Source organism: Gobius niger (genome assembly GCF_951799975.1).
Source record: "Gobius niger genome assembly, chromosome: 20".
NCBI classification, from domain to species: domain Eukaryota; kingdom Metazoa; phylum Chordata; class Actinopteri; order Gobiiformes; family Gobiidae; genus Gobius; species Gobius niger.
The window spans coordinates 5,793,394-5,811,759 of record NC_136871.1 but is presented as its reverse complement, the minus strand read 5'-3'; the positions used below and the strand labels follow the sequence as shown (position 1 = coordinate 5,811,759).

The following is an 18,366-nucleotide window of genomic DNA, read 5'->3' as shown; positions in this document are numbered from 1 at the left end:
AAAATGGACGAAAAAGTGACAAAAAACTGACAAAAAAGTGATAAGAATTTGACAAAAAAGTGAGAAAAATTTGACAAAAAAGTGAGAAAAATTTGACAAAAAAGTGAGAAAAATTTGACGAAAAAGTGACAAAAATTTGACGAAAAATTGAGAAAAAATGGACGAAAAAGTGACAAAAAACTGACAAAAAAGTGAGAAAAATTTGACAAAAAAGTGAGAAAAATTTGACGAAAAAGTGACAAAAATTTGACGAAAAATTGAGAAAAAATGGACGAAAAAGTGACAAAAAACTGACAAAAAAGTGATAAGAATTTGACAAAAAATAATGCGAATAATTTGACGAAAAAGTGACAAAAAAAGTCACGAACATTTGTCAAAAATGAGACAACTGCCCGACAAAAAAAGTGATGAAAAAAAATCTGATGATGTGAGGAGAAAGATCCATTTAGTTTAGTAGGTCTTAGCTTTCAAATGAGGCGTTACGCTGGCCTACAGGATTTGGGCAAAGCTGAACTGGAGAAAATGCTCTCGGTTCAGGCGGGAGTTAAGAGGTTAATACTGCCTGCAGTTCCCAAACTATCCACCAGGGGGTGCTGCAGCCCCCTCAGCACCCTGGGTTCCCACGGCCTTGACTCTACTAGACAATAAGTCGGGTATCGCAGCTTTAAATCCCCACAAACTAACCACAATATATATGTTTGTCTTTGCTTCACTAATCCGGTTATTAAGACTGTGTGACTGCTCCTCTCTTCTCCAAAACTGCAGACATTTGCCGAATAAGGAATAAACTTCACGATCTAATGAACCAATGAGGATGAAAAAGAAATACTGGACTATCCCTTTAGTCCACACTAGAGCACAGTTTGGCAGAGCTGTTGAAAATGTGCACTTCACGCCAGAGTAGGAATATTATGTTGAAAGATGTTTATGTTCCATAGGATGAATAAGGAGGTCGGGCGTGTGGTCCTGTGTGTAATATGCTTTAAATGTTTTTTGTTCACGGCGCGACATTTGGCTCTTTGATATTTATTGTGGATTTAGCTTCAGTTTTGGCAACTTGTGTTCACTTTTTTTTACTACTTGAGACCAAAAAAGTTGATGAGATTGTACTTTTGTCACTGCCTTTTGAGAAATCGATGTTGTGAGGACTGCGCTAAGTGTTCTCTGATGAGTGCCTTGTGAAATGTTTCTCGGAATATATTCTTGTTGAAAAGCGGACGGTGTGGTTTCTTCATTAAATGCTCATTTTATTTTGTCATTGCCTTCAGTTTTCAGCGCCTTCCACCCATCCATTGATTTTCTTTCGCATGTCCGGAAGTGGATCAGTGGCTGCGTTTACATGTCACAACAAATCTGGAGAAATCAGAAAACTCCATAATCAGATTTGATGTGTTTACATTCTCCTCAGAAATCAGAGAAACAAAAAGTTCTACATGAGCCAGAGCAGATTTGGATTTTTAGAGTAACTGAAATATCTCCCTGCCTTCAATCAGGCGCACCTGCAGAAACAGGTGGAGACTCCATATTTGGACTTGGAGTCAAAAGTGCTGTGGTATAACTTCTTGTGCTTGGTGGCCGAGTGGATACAGCACTGGTTTAACAACCCAAAGGTTGGGTTCAAATCTGGTTCCCCGTTCAGATTTTGGGTCTCCATGTAAACGTAGCCACTGAAGCAGCAGTAAACTGGTGGACTGCCGCTTCCTTTACCCCAGACAATTAAAGCTCCCTGAAGGTGTTCCCAGGCCCAGCCAAAGGCGTGTTCCAGGTCTTCTACAACAGACGCCTAACCCACCTCAGTTGGCTCTTCTGGATGGGCCTTTCCGAAACCATTCCCTCCTCCCTTCCCCTACACCAGGGGTAGGCAAGTTTGTGTCATAGAGGGCCGATTTTCTTCATTTCCAAAACACCAAGGGCCGAAACTCACAATTAAAGTAAAGCACCTTTTTTCTACAAATATAAGTTTTGCACATAATATATGACCTATTGCAGTGTTTTGCTGGGAAATGTGAAAATATTGACAGAATTTTTCACATTTTAGAGTCATTTTCCGGTATTTGGTCTGTGACTAATGAATAAATGTTTCTTCAAAATTCTCTTGGGGGCCAATGGTGCCCTCGGGCCTGACATTGCCTACCCTTCCCCTACACCCTTCCACTCAGGCCTCAGTGAGGGCACCTCCAGAGGTTCACTCATTAGAGAAATTTGAGCTGTGACTTTCAGACGCACTCGCCCCCACGGACTGAACAGCCCACTAATCCTGCAAAAATCACAAGTTCGACTGATCTTACTTTTAAATGAAAGAAACGTTCCTTCATGAGTTTATAAAGTCATTCAGATTCAAATATGTCGTATTCACATTATATCATTTAGCTTCTTCAAACTGAGAGTGAGGTGTTTTCCTCTCACAATAAAATCATATTAGGTCTCATTGACACTTTGTTTTTCATTAATAAATGTGTATGTGACGGTTGTTAAAAACGCTTCGTGCTCCGACATAAACGTGGAACTGATGTTGTTTGGTGCGTGTTGCTCGTGGGACTGCTCTCCAGTGTAACACACACCTGTTGAGCCAGCGTCGATGCAGACTCACTGAGGAGGAGCTTTTCACCCACTCCCCCTCACTGAGGGGTCCGACTAGGACAGAACTCCACTCCGTGGGAACACGTTAACTGAGTGTTAGGGGGAAGGTGAGGGAGAAGGGAGCGGTTTCGGAAATGCCCGATGCAAAGGAGCAGTGACTCTACTTCGAGCTTATCGTTCTATCTCTAAGGGAGAACTCAGCCACCCTGCGGAGGAAACTCATCTCGACTCCTTGTATCGTGTGTTGGGTAGTAACTGAATTAGTATTATAAGTATTCAAAATACTGTGCTCTGATTGGACAAAGTAACGGAATACATTACTAAATACATTTTAAGGCGAGTTTTCAGTATATTGTAACTAAACACAATGTCAAAGTATTCTCCCCAGCACTGCTTGTATCTGGGATCTTGTTCCTTGAGTCACAGAGTGAGAACGTAGATTTACTTTGTTTCTTAACCAGTGACGGCATCACTGGTGACACACCAGCTTTTTCTGCTCTGACGCAATTTAGATCAGTGTTTCCCAACCAGGGGTGCGTCGACCCATGCCATGGAAATGTTCAAAATAAGCTTCGTCAACAGCAAAACATTTAACCTCTAATAACTTTTCTGAACATGGAATACTGACGTCTCGAATTTCCTCTGTGATGCTGTTTACACATTTCCCATTCATTTCTATATTGTCATTATGTAAATCCATCATTATAACTAGTCGTAATTCAGTGATGGATTATCCACAACTGAATAACGACTAGTAATAAATCTAGTTCTAGATATATATGACCAACTCTTGACTAGACATATTCCTTATTAGAGATGTGTAAATATCAACATTACTAATGAGATCTTGAAAATGTTTACTAGACTCAAACAAATATGAATATCTTATTTTGGCTTTCGGACAAGTTAAAACTATCCATCCATCCGTCTATTTTCTTCCACTTGTCCGTCTCCGGGTCGTGGGGGCGGCTGTTGGATCTGCCCAAATCACACTGCACCAGCCCCTATGGCTCCTCCTGCAGGTGGTGGGTCCACAGAAGGACGGCCTCACGATTCTAACCAGGCCTGTCGGTCTCTCATGAGGGGCTTCTGAACCGCTCTTTGTCTGACCCGTCACCTAGGACCTGTTTGCCCTGGGAGACCCGACCAGGGGCATGAAGACCCGACAACAGAGCTCCAGGATCATTCGGGCGCTCAAACTCCTCCACCACGTTAAGGTGGCGGTTCTAGGAGGGGTAGTTAAAACTAAGTTACAGATATATACCACTGTACTTATGACAAATGTATTTTGAGATATCTTTAAATGTGCATTATGTAACTTTGTATGTAAAAAAAACAAAAAAAAAACAACTTTGTATTTGTGCCTATTTGACCTTTTAGTGACCCAGTGGTTAATATGGTGCCTTTATTTTCCATCACAGAGGCCTCTATGATGCTCCAGGATCAATTGTTATTTAGAGTTTCTGGTAGGTTTTCACTGCTGACAGACCCTCTCCCCAGAAAACCTATAAAGCAATTGATCCTGGAGGTGTAGAGACCACTGTGGTGGAAAGTAAAGGCGCCTTGTTAAAGGAATAGGCCGCCGTTTTTACATACTGAGATATGTTCTTCACGTGTGCTCTCAGTGATGTAAACACAGCACAGACGGCGTTAGCATTTAGCCTCTATCCCTCTCCTCTATAGCTCCAAACGAGGTGAAGATAGAAGCTAGCTACACAAAATTAAACAATGTGGATTTTCTAAGCGGATAAAAAGGGGAACTGTATTGAAAGGCGTAATAATACCAGGAGTAATTCGGCGTCCGCCCAGGAAAGTGAAGATATTACTGCGCGGATGTCGAAGTATTTACATATTTATATAGGAAAGACGTGGAAGAGCTTGGTAGCTTCTATCTTCACCTCGTTTGGAGGCTAAATGCTAACGCCGTCTGTGCTGTGTTTACATCACTGAGGGCAAGCGTGAAGACCAGACGGGTACAAATTAACTCGTCTAAGCTACGGTAAGAACATATCTCAGTATGTAAAAACGGTGGCCTATTAGGCATCCGCACAGTAAAGTGAAGATTACTGCGCAGATTTCTAACTACTCGTATTATTACGCCTTACAATATAGTCCCCCCTTTTATCCGCTTAGAAAATCCACATTGTTTAATTTTGTGTAATTATACTTTGTAGTGGAACACTTCACGTAACCATATTTAAATAGGGAAAACGTGGAAGAGCTTGGTAGCTTCTATCTTGACCTGTTTTGGAGCTATAGAGGAGAGAGGGAGAGGCTAAATGCTAACGCCGTCTGCGCTGTGTTTACGTGACTGAAGGCACGGGTGAAGACCAGACAGGTCCTAAAGAACTCGTCAAAGCTAAGGTAAGAACATATCTCAGTATGTAAAAACGGTGGCCTATTCCTTTAACCATGCAGCCAGGGGAGTCACAAATTGGCACAAATATCAAGGTTTTTTTCTTTGCATAAAAAGTTGGATAATGCACCTTTAAGTTACATGTGACAGATATTCCTTTATTATCATTTTTCATTATGAATTTAAGATTATGTTAAATACATGATTTGTCAAGACAAAACTGAAATATTGACATCGCTAAATGTAATTTTGACAAATGTAAACTGGGTTATGAACATCTCTAATGAATAATTACGGATATCCATGTTTTTATCACAGAATAGTCAAATTGCACTTTTAATTCAGAATGCATTTGGAACATGTGCCATCAACAATACACAACTTTGTGATACTTCAAATGGACAAATGAAAAACATTTACTTTCGTAGCATTTAATATATTACAGATTGTTACTTTGCCATCTCAGCACAACTGTGGACACAAAAGACACAAATGCAAATGTCGTTGGTTCATTTAAACAAAACACATCCTGCACTTCTCCATCAGACTAATCCCACCTCCGTTCCGGCTGATTCAAAGCAACACAGTGAAGTCGTTAATGGAAACAGTCCAGTTCGTTGTACGTCAGTCTTTCATTACTTCGGGGTCCTGGTTTTCTGCGGCGAGCTTGAGCTGCTCTTGCTTCTTCATGTAGCGGTAGCCCCTCATCGCGCACAGGTAGCCTCCGTAGACCGTCAGCAGCATCATGGAGGCGGAGAAGGCTCTGTAGCCCATGTCTGCCAGGCGCTTTCCCGTCACCATTGTGGATGCGCTGCAACAGAGGGGAACAGAGAGGGAATGATGAGCGTGAGGTCGAGGGCAATGCACAGTATGAAAAAAATGATGAGAGATAAGGCTGGGCAATTATCAAAATCCAATCTCTACTTGGGCAGTGTTAATTTAAGTCTTAATTTTAGTCAAAGTGATATTTTTGACGACTAAAATTGGACTAATTTAGTCGACTTTGCATTGATAATATTCATTATAATCATATTTAATCTTGTTCCTCTGCTTCATGGAGCTGCTCCACATGAATAAAGCTCAGACCTGTTAATTTGGCAGAGAATTTACATGATCTGAGGCTCTTTCAGACGGTCATAGAAGTTTGGATGATTTTAGTTTCTCCCTTTCATTTTTATTTAGTCTTATTTTAGTCGACAAAAATATCTGGACATTTTAGTCATAGTTTTAGTCTCATGAGAAACTTTTAATTTAGTTTTAGTCCAATTTTAGTCGTCAAAAATATCACTTTGACTAAAATTAAGACTAAATATGCACGAAATTAACACTGCCTGATACTGGAGGAAAACATTTGTCTTTGTTTGAGCTGAGGTTTGTACTGAAGGTCTGTCAAAGGTCATGAACAAGCTACATTTTTTATTTTTATTATGAAAAAGTAAAATCGAAAGAAAAAAAACAAAATCTATCTAACACATGCTACGCTTTTTTCCGCAAGGTATGATTGTATATAATTGTACTTCATACATTCATATTTGAAAACAGTGTGTGGAATATGGTCACATGACCACCTAATCAGTATTTAAGACCACTTGGTGCTTCTTTTTTAAATTCCGCCCTGAGGAAGACCATCACTAGGTCGAAACGCGTCTGCATGTCCAATTCAATAAAGGACTTTCCATTTGCAGGTCAGAGTGTCTCAGATCCTCTTTTCCCTTTGTTTATTTTAAGTTTGATGCCTGATCTCTGAAGAGCACCTGCACCTACTTTTTTGGACCTACTGATGCACTTACTTTTGTTTCTCTACCAAATTCTCCACCAATTTGAGAAAAAAAAATATTGTGGTTATTTTTTTGCCATATCGACCAGCCCTAATAAGAGATCTATTTATATTGTGATGCGAATATTACTAAATTTAACTAAACCATTTACTATTTTTTACGTTCCTTTTTGACTACTACTACTACTACTACTACTACTACTACTACTACTACTACTACTACTACTACTACTACTACTACTAGTTCTTAGTCTTTCATACTTGGAAGTTGTCTTGTAAGTCTCTTCAGATTTCTATCTTGCAAAATGTAAAGGCTTCTAATAATCAAAGCTGCTAATCTTACTGATAATGCTGAACATTGTACTGTGAAATCTGCAATAAACATTACTGTAGTTCATATATGTATCCAATTCTATGACACACACCCAAAAGGAGAAAGAAATAAGAACTTGTTATTCAGTAATAACTTGTACTCAAACAGGCACCTGCACACTCCTGCTGTCCATGTGCCCGGGGAAGACAGTGTTATGTACCTGGATAACTCAGGTTAATGATTTTTATTTCATGATAATAACACTATTATTATCAGCCTGCAGCTGGAAAGTAAACTCATCTTGAACATGGGGTGGGCACTGGGCACCTATAAGCTTTCTTGCTTCAGCCTATTCCCTTTGAGTTTTTTGTTCTGTGACAATGTAATGTAAATAATGTAAAAATAACTCAAATAAATAAATAAATAAATGAAACAATTGCATGATAATGTAGACAAGAATAAACAAAACATTTAAATGACCCCAAAAGAAAAGGCCATGAAGAACCATTGGACTGAGCATCATTTATTTTAAAGGCAACAAACTTCCACAGACATGAATCTGTAATTAACTCTTAACAATTCAATTCAACTTTATTACGCGTTTATTACGTGTTTATTACGTGTTTATTACGGGTTTATTACGGGTCTAAAGAAACAAAAGCAACGCTATTGTAATTTCAAGGAAGAGCAACCAATACCTTTCCAGGGTTGTTTCTTTTTTTTCTCAGGTGTCATTCGCACATTTTGATAAATGAAAATATAATTACTTCTGGCAATTAACTATTAAATGAATCGCTTTTCAATGTGGAAAACAATCTTTAAATTCATGGTTTTGTTGCTGCACAAATTAAAGCTACAGAGCAGATACAGTATTTACCAGGGCATCTGTTATACAGAACTAACCAACATGTGCTCAACATGAAGTGGTAAAAACAACCCTTGACACAAACCAGGTTTTTACCAGGTCAGGATGTGTGATAAAAACCACCGTGTGTCTCAGCACAGTGTGGTGAAGCACCTGCATGAGGGTCAAATATGTTTCCACGCGAATCTCAAAATGAACTTCTCTTTTCAGTCCCCAACATCATCGACACGAAGTAAAGGCCTGATCTGCGTTTGATCTTACCTTTAATATGGTCCAGAAAAACAAAACAAAGTCTGTTTCAGCCCAATGTCACCAGTGTTTGAGAGAGCAGCTAGTTTAGCTATGGTTTAGCTAGCGCTTGCTTTCATAAAGTACAGTGTCCCGGAAGAGACAAACCTAGAAAGCGAAATGAATAATAAAAAAAAAAAGAACTTTGGGCATAGATAAATAATGTTGAAAACCAGTTGGGGTTACTAATTCACAATGGGGTTAATAAAATACCAAGCATAAGGTTTTTGTAAATAGATAAGCAAGTCATGCATAACAACGTGGAACATTTTTATCATGTGTTTTTTTTTTCCACACGGGACTATTTCCAAGCCGCACACAACACTGGCACAACAATGGCAGCGTGTTCGGAAAATGCTGAAGTTGACGCCGAAATAAATGATCCAGGAGCTGCTCCTTTTGGGAACTTCATAAACTATTACACCTTCAACCCCCCAGAAAACCGCCTGAGTCTGATCCCAGCCTCGCTGCTACAAGACCTGGGCAAAAATGAAGACAATAAGACCCTCGTTCTGGACGTGGGATGCAACTCTGGGGTTCGTCACTCAACCAGTCTCTGCTACTTATGTTTATGTGTTTTTTACAGCAGCCTCAGATCAAACCTACATTTTCAAATGTAATTGTTCAAACTAATAATGTGGTCATTTCCTTGATGAATTGTTCACACCAAAAAGCTAATGTGCATAATTTTAATTTTTTAATATAAACTCGCAGACCGATCAAAAACGTTTAGATGTGGCTTCATTGTACAGTGGTTCCCAAAATGGAGGTCGGTTTTTTAGATTTCTGAAATTGAATTTGATGTATTTTTGACTGAAAGCAGCATCTTTTAGTGAAATTGAGCCAAATGTCAAAATCAAACTAACATTATTAAGCCAGATTTTAAATGTTTTGCATCTTAAATTGTTATAAATGCTAATAACATTTTACAGAAGGGGGTCCAAGTGTTTGGTTGAGGAATGGACCCGCGTGGTGGCAATAAACTAAAAAAAACTTTTACAACGTGAAACGTACTGGATTGACACTCTGGGAGCCACTCATTTACCTGGGTTGAATGAAGAAATTGACATCTCCCCTTTTTTTATGAAAGACTATCATACATACTTCTATGTAAATTTTTGCTCTGTGGTCAAGGTGGGTTAGTCTGTCATTTTTGGTCATGACTAAGGAATGTTTTTTAATGTTGATGCATGTACTTACCTCTGTTCACTGAGTTATATTTTTTTACCTCCAGTGTCCATTTGTGGGTGTATTCAGTCTTCATGTTATGCTTCACTTTTCTGCTCTGGGTCTTTTCGTGTTAGTCCTGGCCAGGACAATTTTATTTATCTTATTGTTGTTTGTCTTTCTGCTTCTGATCATCAGGTTGATCACGTGACATGATTGGTCACATGATCACTCTGTTAAAATCTCCACACCTGTGATCAATTGTACATGCCCTGACGAAGACCTGTGCGGTCGAAACGCGTAGGCTGGTCCACATTAAATAAAGGACTTTTATTTTTGCTACATGACCCGAGTGCCTCTGACTTTATTTTGCTTTTTTTGACTGCGTTCACTACTTAGCACAAGCTACTCTACAAGCCAGTATCAGCAAATTTATTCTTATAAAGCTCAGCCCAGTCTTCGAAGAGCACCGGTCTTCCTTCTCACTCTTTCCCAGACCATTGATGCACTCGCCGCCTTCTATTTTCATTTGTTTGGTTGAGGTATTGTGGGCATCACAGCCTGAAAAGTTTGGGAGTCCCTGCCCTAAATATACTTTACAGTCTTTTTGTATCAAGTATTAAGGGAAAATGTGGTTTTCTAAGAAGGGCTGAGTACCGACAAATGACACCAGTATGGTATTGAAAATTATTTTCTATCTAGGCACTGGTATCGTAAAATAAAAGTCAAAAAGCAGGTACTGGAAAAAACACTGTATCTTTAGAGACCAAGGTTTGATGCCGGTTTGGTCCAAGGACGGCATTAAAGGAAGTGATTTGGGTCTTTCAGCTTAAATAAATTATACAACTTTGAAAGAAATTGTTTTAACATTGTTGTTCTGTTTTATGGTTCTAGATGACAAATATTTGAGTATAAGTTCATTCAGGTATTGGTATTGAAAACAAAGTATTGTTAAGATACTGATAAAAAAATGTATCGGTACCCAGCCTTATTTCCAAGTAGCACCAGATCTAAATGAGGCATAAACTATTCCAGGTTAGAATTATTCTAGTTAAACTGAACCACGTCCACACTTGGGAAATCTGTCTATTTCTAATGCAAGATCTGTCCATTTTAGGATCTGACTGTGGCCTTTTACGAACATCTCCAAAAGGCCATGACTGAAGAGGGACCTTCTCAAAGACAAGTTCACGTCCTGGGCTTCGATTTGGACGAGATTTTAATCAAGAGAGCGAACCAGGCCAACCCTTTCCCCGACAACGTGTCCTTCATTGCCCTGGATATAACGACAGATACAGAAGCTCTGAAAGACTCCCTCAAACAGCACGGCTGCCCTCGCTTTCACCTCTGTCTGTGTTTCGCGGTCACGATGTGGATCCACCTCAACCACGGAGACTCAGGTTTGCTTGGACTTCTTTCCGATCTTTCCTCCTGCTGCGAATACCTGTTACTCGAAGCCCAGCCGTGGAAATGTTACCGGTCGGCGGCGAGAAGACTGAGGAAACTGGGACGCTCCGACTTTGACCATTTTAAGACTTTGGAAATCAGAGGCGATGTCGCTGGACACGCGCAGGACCATTTAGAAAAGCGCTGTGGGATGGAGTTGGTGCAGAGTTTTGGGAGTACAACGTGGGACAGAAAATTACTACTTTTTAAAAAGAAAGAAAATAAATAAATAGAGATTTTGAATTGTTTCTATTGTTTTTAAGTATTCATTGTTTGGAAAAGCTTGACATTGTCATCTTTTTCCATTAAAACAGAGTACGTTGCGTTCATGTGACATCACAACATTCTAAAGAGCCCATAGATACAGACGGCATCTCGTCATAGAAGGGGGCGTGGCTTCGCTGAGGGGGAAAATAGATTCTTTAGAGAAACACAATTTTCCCCTCTTTTTAGCCATTTTCTGGTGGAATATGGACTTATTTATCACACAAATAAAGTCAAGTGTAAATCGGGCCCATATGGATATTTTCTCACAGCAGATTGTTCAGTAGAAGTGAAAAAACGGCAGTTGTAGCAAGCGCTAGCTAACAGTTAGTATTAGCCCGATGCTAACATGCAGCATCAAGTTAGCATTCTCCGTTATTTATGTATTTATGGGCTGTTGAACCACTTTGCTCCTCCCCATGTCTTTGTATCATTATTTAGTGGAAACTATGTTCATATTTCAGTAACTCTTGCCCCTAGAGGCCATAACCGCAACTGCAGGTGTCACAGCAAGTTACAATTTTTTAACTTCTTAATTGTCTTGGAGAGTAAATACTACGCTGACAGGAAAGGTGAAGGGAGAGAGGGTTACTGTGCATCCAATTATACAATGGAAATGTTTTTTTCACTCAAAATTGGCTGTAAATATTGTTTAAAGTGACGTTAGCCCGCAGTTAGCTTTGCCTGTTAGCATGTTAGCTTCTTCTTCGTGATTCCATTAGTGTGTATTGCTTTCTCCGGACCGGTGGCAGTCAAGTTGCAAACATGGTTTTCTGTCCAGAGACACCAGGGGGAGATGAAAGACCCTCCAATCATCCCATACACACTTGTATTACCCCCACAGGGACTACGGAAAGGATTTATTAAGGTAAACACGTTACTTATACTGCTTTAACTGTTTTCAAACAGGACCATATATGGGCAATTCCAGAGATGCCGTCTGTATCTATTGGCCCTGCCCTCCACCTGAGATTATGACATTCTAAATCGTGAATGCAACCTTTTAAGGGAAAAGGGAGTTTCAATTTTGATCCCTAACAATGATCCATATGTGTCCCCGGGCATGAAAAATGTGCAAATCCAATAGTCAGTGCCTGGTGAATTAATACAACTGGATATTTCTTGACAAAAATGGCTGACGTTTTGAGATCTAAAGCTCTGACAGAAGTTAGTGCTGCTCAGAAGGAACAGCCAGTGTGGATTCTGGATAGATCTGTGAGCCGGTTAGTCCCATATCCCTGTTCACATTCCTTATTTATGTCATAATGTATCAAGTTTTTACTGCCGACCGTCCCTCCAGACCAGTTTGCAAACACTGCCTAAATTCTGATTTGATTAAACAAGACTGTTCAAACACCCAGGTGGACAAATAATCTGAGTTTGGGGAGTCAATACAACTGGACGTTTCTTGACAAAAATGTGTGACGTGTAAATATTGACGCTCGAAGATAAAGTTGTTTGAGCATATTTGCCCCAGTTCTTAAGTCCACCCCTGCTCCTTCAATCCAATCAAAAACCTCATTCTCGCTCTATGACCAAGCGATAATTTATACATTTTAAATTCAACGATATAACTTAAAGGGATATTTCCTCATTTCCTAGTTATCCAGAGTGTTTTTTTTTTTTGTAAATTCATGCAGTCCTTATATTTGAAGAGTTTAGTGGTGCTAGGCTAGTGCTAAGCTAGTGCATGTCTATGGTAACTAGTAGCCTGCATTAAAAACAGTCTGTGCACCTGAGGTAAATCACTTATATTAATAGACTAGCCATATAAATGTCTGTCGACTGAATAAGTTTGTTAACATAACCATTTTGCATTTAAAAGAAGTTATATTTGAGCAGCATCAGCTTCCTGGTTGTAGCTACGCAGCGGCGGAGTGATCTGCTAGCTTACCGGATCTACAGTTTGTTTACCTGCGGTCGGCGTTACTACACGTGGAATTCAAAGGAGTTTTCTATAAATCAGATATGGCAACGTTTGGAGGACGACCCAATGATTTTGAAGAGGTTTTTAATGTAGGCTACTAGTTACCATAGACATGCGCTAGCCTAGCATTAGCTTAGCACAGGTAAACTCTTTAATATAAGGACTGCATGAATAAGAAAAATATCTCCAGAAATCAACGACACTCTGGATAACTAGGAAATGAGGCCTATGTCAAAAATCCTGAAATATCAGTAGCATGACCTAGTTTTTATTTCTATCAATAGGTTATTTGGAAAATTAGATATTTCTAAGGTTACAAATAACATTCTAGTTTAGTGGTATTTGCACAAGTAATATTTTTCCCCACTCGAGTGTGAAGAAGTAAAATGGAAGAAATTAACTTAAAGGGGCTAGATGCAAGTTAGCCATTTATACTCACTACTGCCACCTCAGGTCACATGTGTAATTGCACTAAAGCTTGTGCGTGAGGCAATTTGGATTTTAGACGCAGTTGTGGTGAACAGGTCTGAGCTCATTCTACACCTGAGGACATGGCTGGAACATGTAGGGGGAGGAAAATACTTAGTTTTAACATTTTTAAACTCTGTATAGACCCTTTAATTGTTTGTAAACATTTGGGATTTAGCTGGAGGCAGGAAGTTAGATTCCTATCTATTTCTATTGGAGCTGTTGCCATGGTTACAATAAACAAATGTTTAACTGTTTTAGGAAATGTCAAATAAACCTTATTGTATCATCTCAAATGTCATTCCTCTTGGTCTGGCACCTTAAGCCACAACAGGACCACATTTTTTTGTTGTCGTTTTACACTTATAATCGCTCGTTTTTGTTAAATATTATTTCTCTTGATCACTTCCTGCCTCCAGATGATGTCACTGATGATGTCACCAGTTAAAGGGTCTATTCACCTTATTCCGGACGTTCGCGTGGGCGCCGCCATGAATTGTGCCCGCCCCTTTTCTCCTATGTGTTAACATGGGGCTGGAGAAGTCCGCGTAAAATCAGTCACTACACGAAAACAAAGCCGTTTTCAGGCCGCACAGAGAAACGGTGCAGTGTTGACTTGTTGGTGCAAATGAACATCGGACATTTTACACAAATCAATCGACTAAACATCAGATTTGAGCGGAGAATATTTTCCCTCATTCTCCGTTAAAATGAACGGGCTTCGCGCTCGACCGGAGGTGTCAGGAAAAAGAGGCGCCGAGACGACGCAAAAAGTGGCAAAAGTGGGCGGGGCGGAATAAGGTGAATAGATACAGACGGCATCTCGTCATAGAAGGGGGCGTGGCTTTGCCGAGGGGGAAAATGGAATCTTTTGAGAAACACAATTTTCCACTCTTTTTAGACATTTTCTGGTGGAATATCAACTTATGTATCGCATACAAATAAAGTCAAGTGTAAATCAGGTCCATATGGATATTTTCTCACAGCAGATTGTTCTGCAGTAGTGAAAAAACGGCAGTTGTAGTCAGTGCTAGCTAACCGTTAGTATTAGCCCGATGCTAACATGTAGCATCATGTATCTATAGATACAGACGGCATCTCCCATACATGGTCATTTTTGAAAACAGTTAAGGGGGAAACAATTTTGAAAAAATGTAAATTTTCTCTAATTATTCAAAAACTACTGTAACAAATGCTGAAATATGAACATAGTTTCTACTAAATAATGATACAAAGACATGGGGAGGAGCAAAGTGGTTCAACAGCCCATGAATACATGAATAACGGAGAATGCTAACTTAATGCTACATGTTAGCATCGGGCTAATGCTAACGGTTAGCTAGCGCTTGCTACAACTGCCGTTTTTTCACTTCTACTGAACAATTTGTTGTGACAAAATATCCATATGGGCCCGATTTACACTTGACTTTATAAATGTGATAAATAAGTTGATATTTCACCAGAAAATGGCTAAAAAGAGTGAAAAATTGTGTTTCTCTAAAGATTCTATTTTCCCCCTCGGCGAAGCCACGCCCCCTTCTATGACGAGACGCCGTCTGTATCTATGGTCCCTTTAAAAGTAAATGTGTTCTTGACTTGTATAATCAGACGCAGACGACATAATTTTCCTCATTTTAATTACAGAATACTAAAAATAACATTACATAAAATGTCTTTTTAATGAAACCATTGAATATTAAAAAGGTTGTAAATTTTGTAAAGTTAGGATATAAAATCTTTGAACAGTGGTGCATAATTGGAAAGAAAAATAATTCTCATAAAATGTATATATTAACTGTTCTACTACATAAAAAATGAGATGGACACAGGTCGCAGACAGACGAGAGATGAGTGCCGCTCTCCGCAGTGGCCTCTCCAAAAAGTTTGACGATTTAAAAAAAAAAAAAAAAAAGAAAAAACCTTGAGATGCACAGCACACGCCACAATCAGCTCGGGTTTCTCAAGTTAGGCCTATGTCTTGAAAAACACATTATCATTTACAAGAAAGGACGAGGGGGGAAAAAAAAAAAAAAAAAAAAGCTTTCAAGATTACAAAAAGTGACTTGGTGACTGCTCCCAATATCCACACATCATCATGTTCTCTTTTTGGGTCCATACCCGACTACTCCACTGGCCATGGTTTAAAAAAAAAAAAAAACTCCACAGGTTTAAACGCTGTACAGGTACATTTTTGAGAAACGCTCATACTTTAAAAAAAGAAAAAATCGCTCTTTATTTATTTTTTTTACCAGGGAAATAGCGCTCGGTCCTTTGCTGTTTCAAAAGCTACCTACTGTACACTTTAGATCCACTCCCACCGCGGGACTATACACAAATGGGACGGGGATTAGGGGGACATGGTGGGGTGAGGGTGAGGGGGGGCATGCATATCCCAAATAAATGTGCTTGCTTCATCGTTCGGTCTCCTGCCGAATACACCCTGTGTCGATTCCAACGCAAAAAGCCCTTGTTCAAAGAGAGAGACGCTACAACTAAACCGTCAATCGTTTCGACATTCGGATCGTTCCACGCACTGGCCAGTCGAGTCCAAGCAGAGGTATTCTGGTAAAAAAGAAAAGAAAAACGAATCCTGAAAACGGGCGGTGCAAGTCACATTTCTCATGGGTGAAAACGAGTTAATCACAAAAAAAAGGAAACGGTTTAGTCTTTTAGAGGTTTTGGTCGGCGTGTGAGAGAAAAAATGGCTGCCAGACTCGGTGGTTCTGTTGTTTTGTGACACTTTGAGATCTATTTCCGATTCTGATCTCGATCTCGCTCTGCTGGCGCTTGGAAGGTGGAACATTGGTGTGAAAAGTGTGAGAACCACCGAGCGAGGGCAGGAAGTCGTTCCAAATGAGCCGACCACGGACAGTTAGTGTAGGTACAATGGATGCAGACGGCGTCGCGTCATAGAAGGGGGCGTGGCTTTGTCAAGGGGGGGAAATATCATGTTTGTAGCCATTTTCTGGTGGAATATGGACTTATTTATCACACACAAAGGAAGTCAAGTCTAAATCGGGCCCATATGGATATTTTCTCACAGCAGATTGTTTAATAGCAGTGCAAAAAAAGGCAGTTGTAGCTAACTGCTAGCATTAGCACGATGCTAACATCTCCGTTATTTATGTTTTTATGGGCTGTTGAACAACTTTGCTCCTCTTCATGTCTTTGTATCTTTATTTAGTAGAAACTATATTCATAATTCAGCGTTTTGTAAAGTTGTTTTTGAATAATTAGAGAAAGTTTAGATTTTTCTCCAAATTATTTTCTCCCTGAACTGTTTTCAAACATGACCATATATGGGCGATTCTAGAGATGCCGCCCATATATGGTCATGCTCGAAAACAGTTCAGGGGTTAATCAATTTTGAATAAATACAGATACAAAGACATGGGGAGGAGCAAAGAGGTTCAACAACCCATAGATACATAAAAAAACGGAGGATGCTAACAGGATGCTACATGTTAGCATCGGGCTAATGCTAACGGTTAGCTAGCGCTTGTTACAACTGCCGTTTTTTCACTTCTACTGAACAATCTGCTGTGAGAAAATATCCATATGGGCCCGATTTACACCTGACTTTATGTGATAAATAAGTTGATATTCCACCAGAAAATGGCTAAAAAGAGGGAAAATTGTGTTTCTCAAAAGATTCTATTTTCCCCCTTGACAAAGCCACGCCCCCTTCGATGACGCGATGCCGCCTGTATCTATACTGTAGAGTAGATTTCTGTAAAAAAGTGGACACAATCTGCATATATGAGACAGTGAAGACTTGGTTTTCTTCTTTAAAGCTGCATTATGTAACCTTTTAATGCGGAAGAAAAGCTGATATTCGAGCATATTTGACACTTCAGTGACCACGGGTGGTTTGCTTAGCGTTGTTACTTACCATCCCGATCAGTCGTTTTCAGGATTTCTGGTAGGTTTTCACTGCCGTTTGAACCGTCTCCACGGTTACGCATACATTTAATTCCGAAAACCTACGGAAATCCTAAAAAAAAACCTTTAAAGGAAATTGATCCTGAAGCACCATAGGGGTCAAAGGGATGGAAAGTAAAGGCGCCAAGACAACCACAAATACGCACCAATATCAACTTATCTAAACATAAAAAGTTGACCTTTAACCTTTAACTTTCTGCATTATGAGGAGGCTGACATATTTATTAGACACCAAATAAAATCAAGATAAAAAAAACAGGCAGACAAAGAAAATGAGTCCAATTATATCAGACCAGATTTCCAAAATATGCAGCTATAAAATATACTTCTAAAAAACCTTTACAGTAAATTGATTCTCGTCAGAAGATTGCGTGCTTGTGTACAGAAATCTACCAGGATCAAACCTTTCTTTTAGATCAACATTTGGAATAATTTACTTTATTTGACAGTTCGTAAAACCTGGTTAGTTCGTTTTTTTTTCTCTCCTTCTTTTCAGGATAACTAAGAACAACACCTTAGTGCAGGGGTCGGCACGTTTGCTCGGGCCGGTTTTCTTCAAAAGACCAAGGGCCGGACCCTCCGACAGAAGCAATTGAAGTAAAGCATCACTTTCTGCACATGCCAGTGTCGTACATCACATACACTGGAAAAATGTCCACCGTAAATTAGATAAATGACTTAAAATCGCTTGAATAAAGTTTTTTTTATGTTAAATTTGAGTCGGTTTGAACTAATCTAAGATGAGATAAAAACACCAATGCCAATGGAACAAACAGAAATCCCACTGGAAATCAAATTAACTTACTGTAAAGAATATCACTTGAAATTACACAAAATAATCTGAATTAAGGAAAAACTTGTGCTTGTTCCATTGGCAAGAATAGGTTTTATCTGCTTTAAGGCCAGACCAAATCCATTCAATCTTTAGATTTAATCTCTTAATTCAAGTAGATTTAAGTCATTTCTTAGAGTA

At 39.4% G+C, this 18,366-nt stretch overlaps 2 protein-coding genes across 5 annotated transcripts in view; one reads left to right on the top strand and one right to left on the bottom strand.

The window, feature by feature from the left end:
• The first annotated feature begins 8,513 nt into the window (after positions 1–8,513).
• Positions 8,514–11,065, top strand: bcdin3d (BCDIN3 domain containing). The gene is made up of 2 exons (XM_079578819.1): positions 8,514–8,715; positions 10,464–11,065. Exons 1-2 carry the CDS (start codon positions 8,515–8,517, stop codon positions 11,019–11,021), a joined length of 759 nt encoding a protein of 252 aa, XP_079434945.1. The 5' UTR covers position 8,514; the 3' UTR covers positions 11,022–11,065.
• Positions 11,066–17,879: 6,814 nt separating this feature from the next.
• The window catches only part of ppp4r1l (protein phosphatase 4, regulatory subunit 1-like), a 32,341-nt gene continuing 31,854 nt past the window's right edge, over positions 17,880–18,366 (bottom strand). For all 4 annotated transcript variants that reach the window (XM_079579233.1, XM_079579234.1, XM_079579235.1 and 1 more), the window contains exon 21: positions 17,880–17,907. The gene's annotated coding sequence lies outside the window, so the exon portion shown is untranslated. The remainder of the gene's footprint in view (positions 17,908–18,366) is intronic.

Excerpts from the sequence above, each read along its gene's own strand:
- bcdin3d (XM_079578819.1), top strand. The coding sequence starts at position 8,515 with ATGGCAGCGTGTTCGGAAAATGCTGAAGTTGACGCCGAAATAAATGAT. Across the intron at positions 8,716-10,463 it reads ACGTGGGATGCAACTCTGGG|GATCTGACTGTGGCCTTTTA; the intron begins GTTCGTCACTCA and ends TGTCCATTTTAG.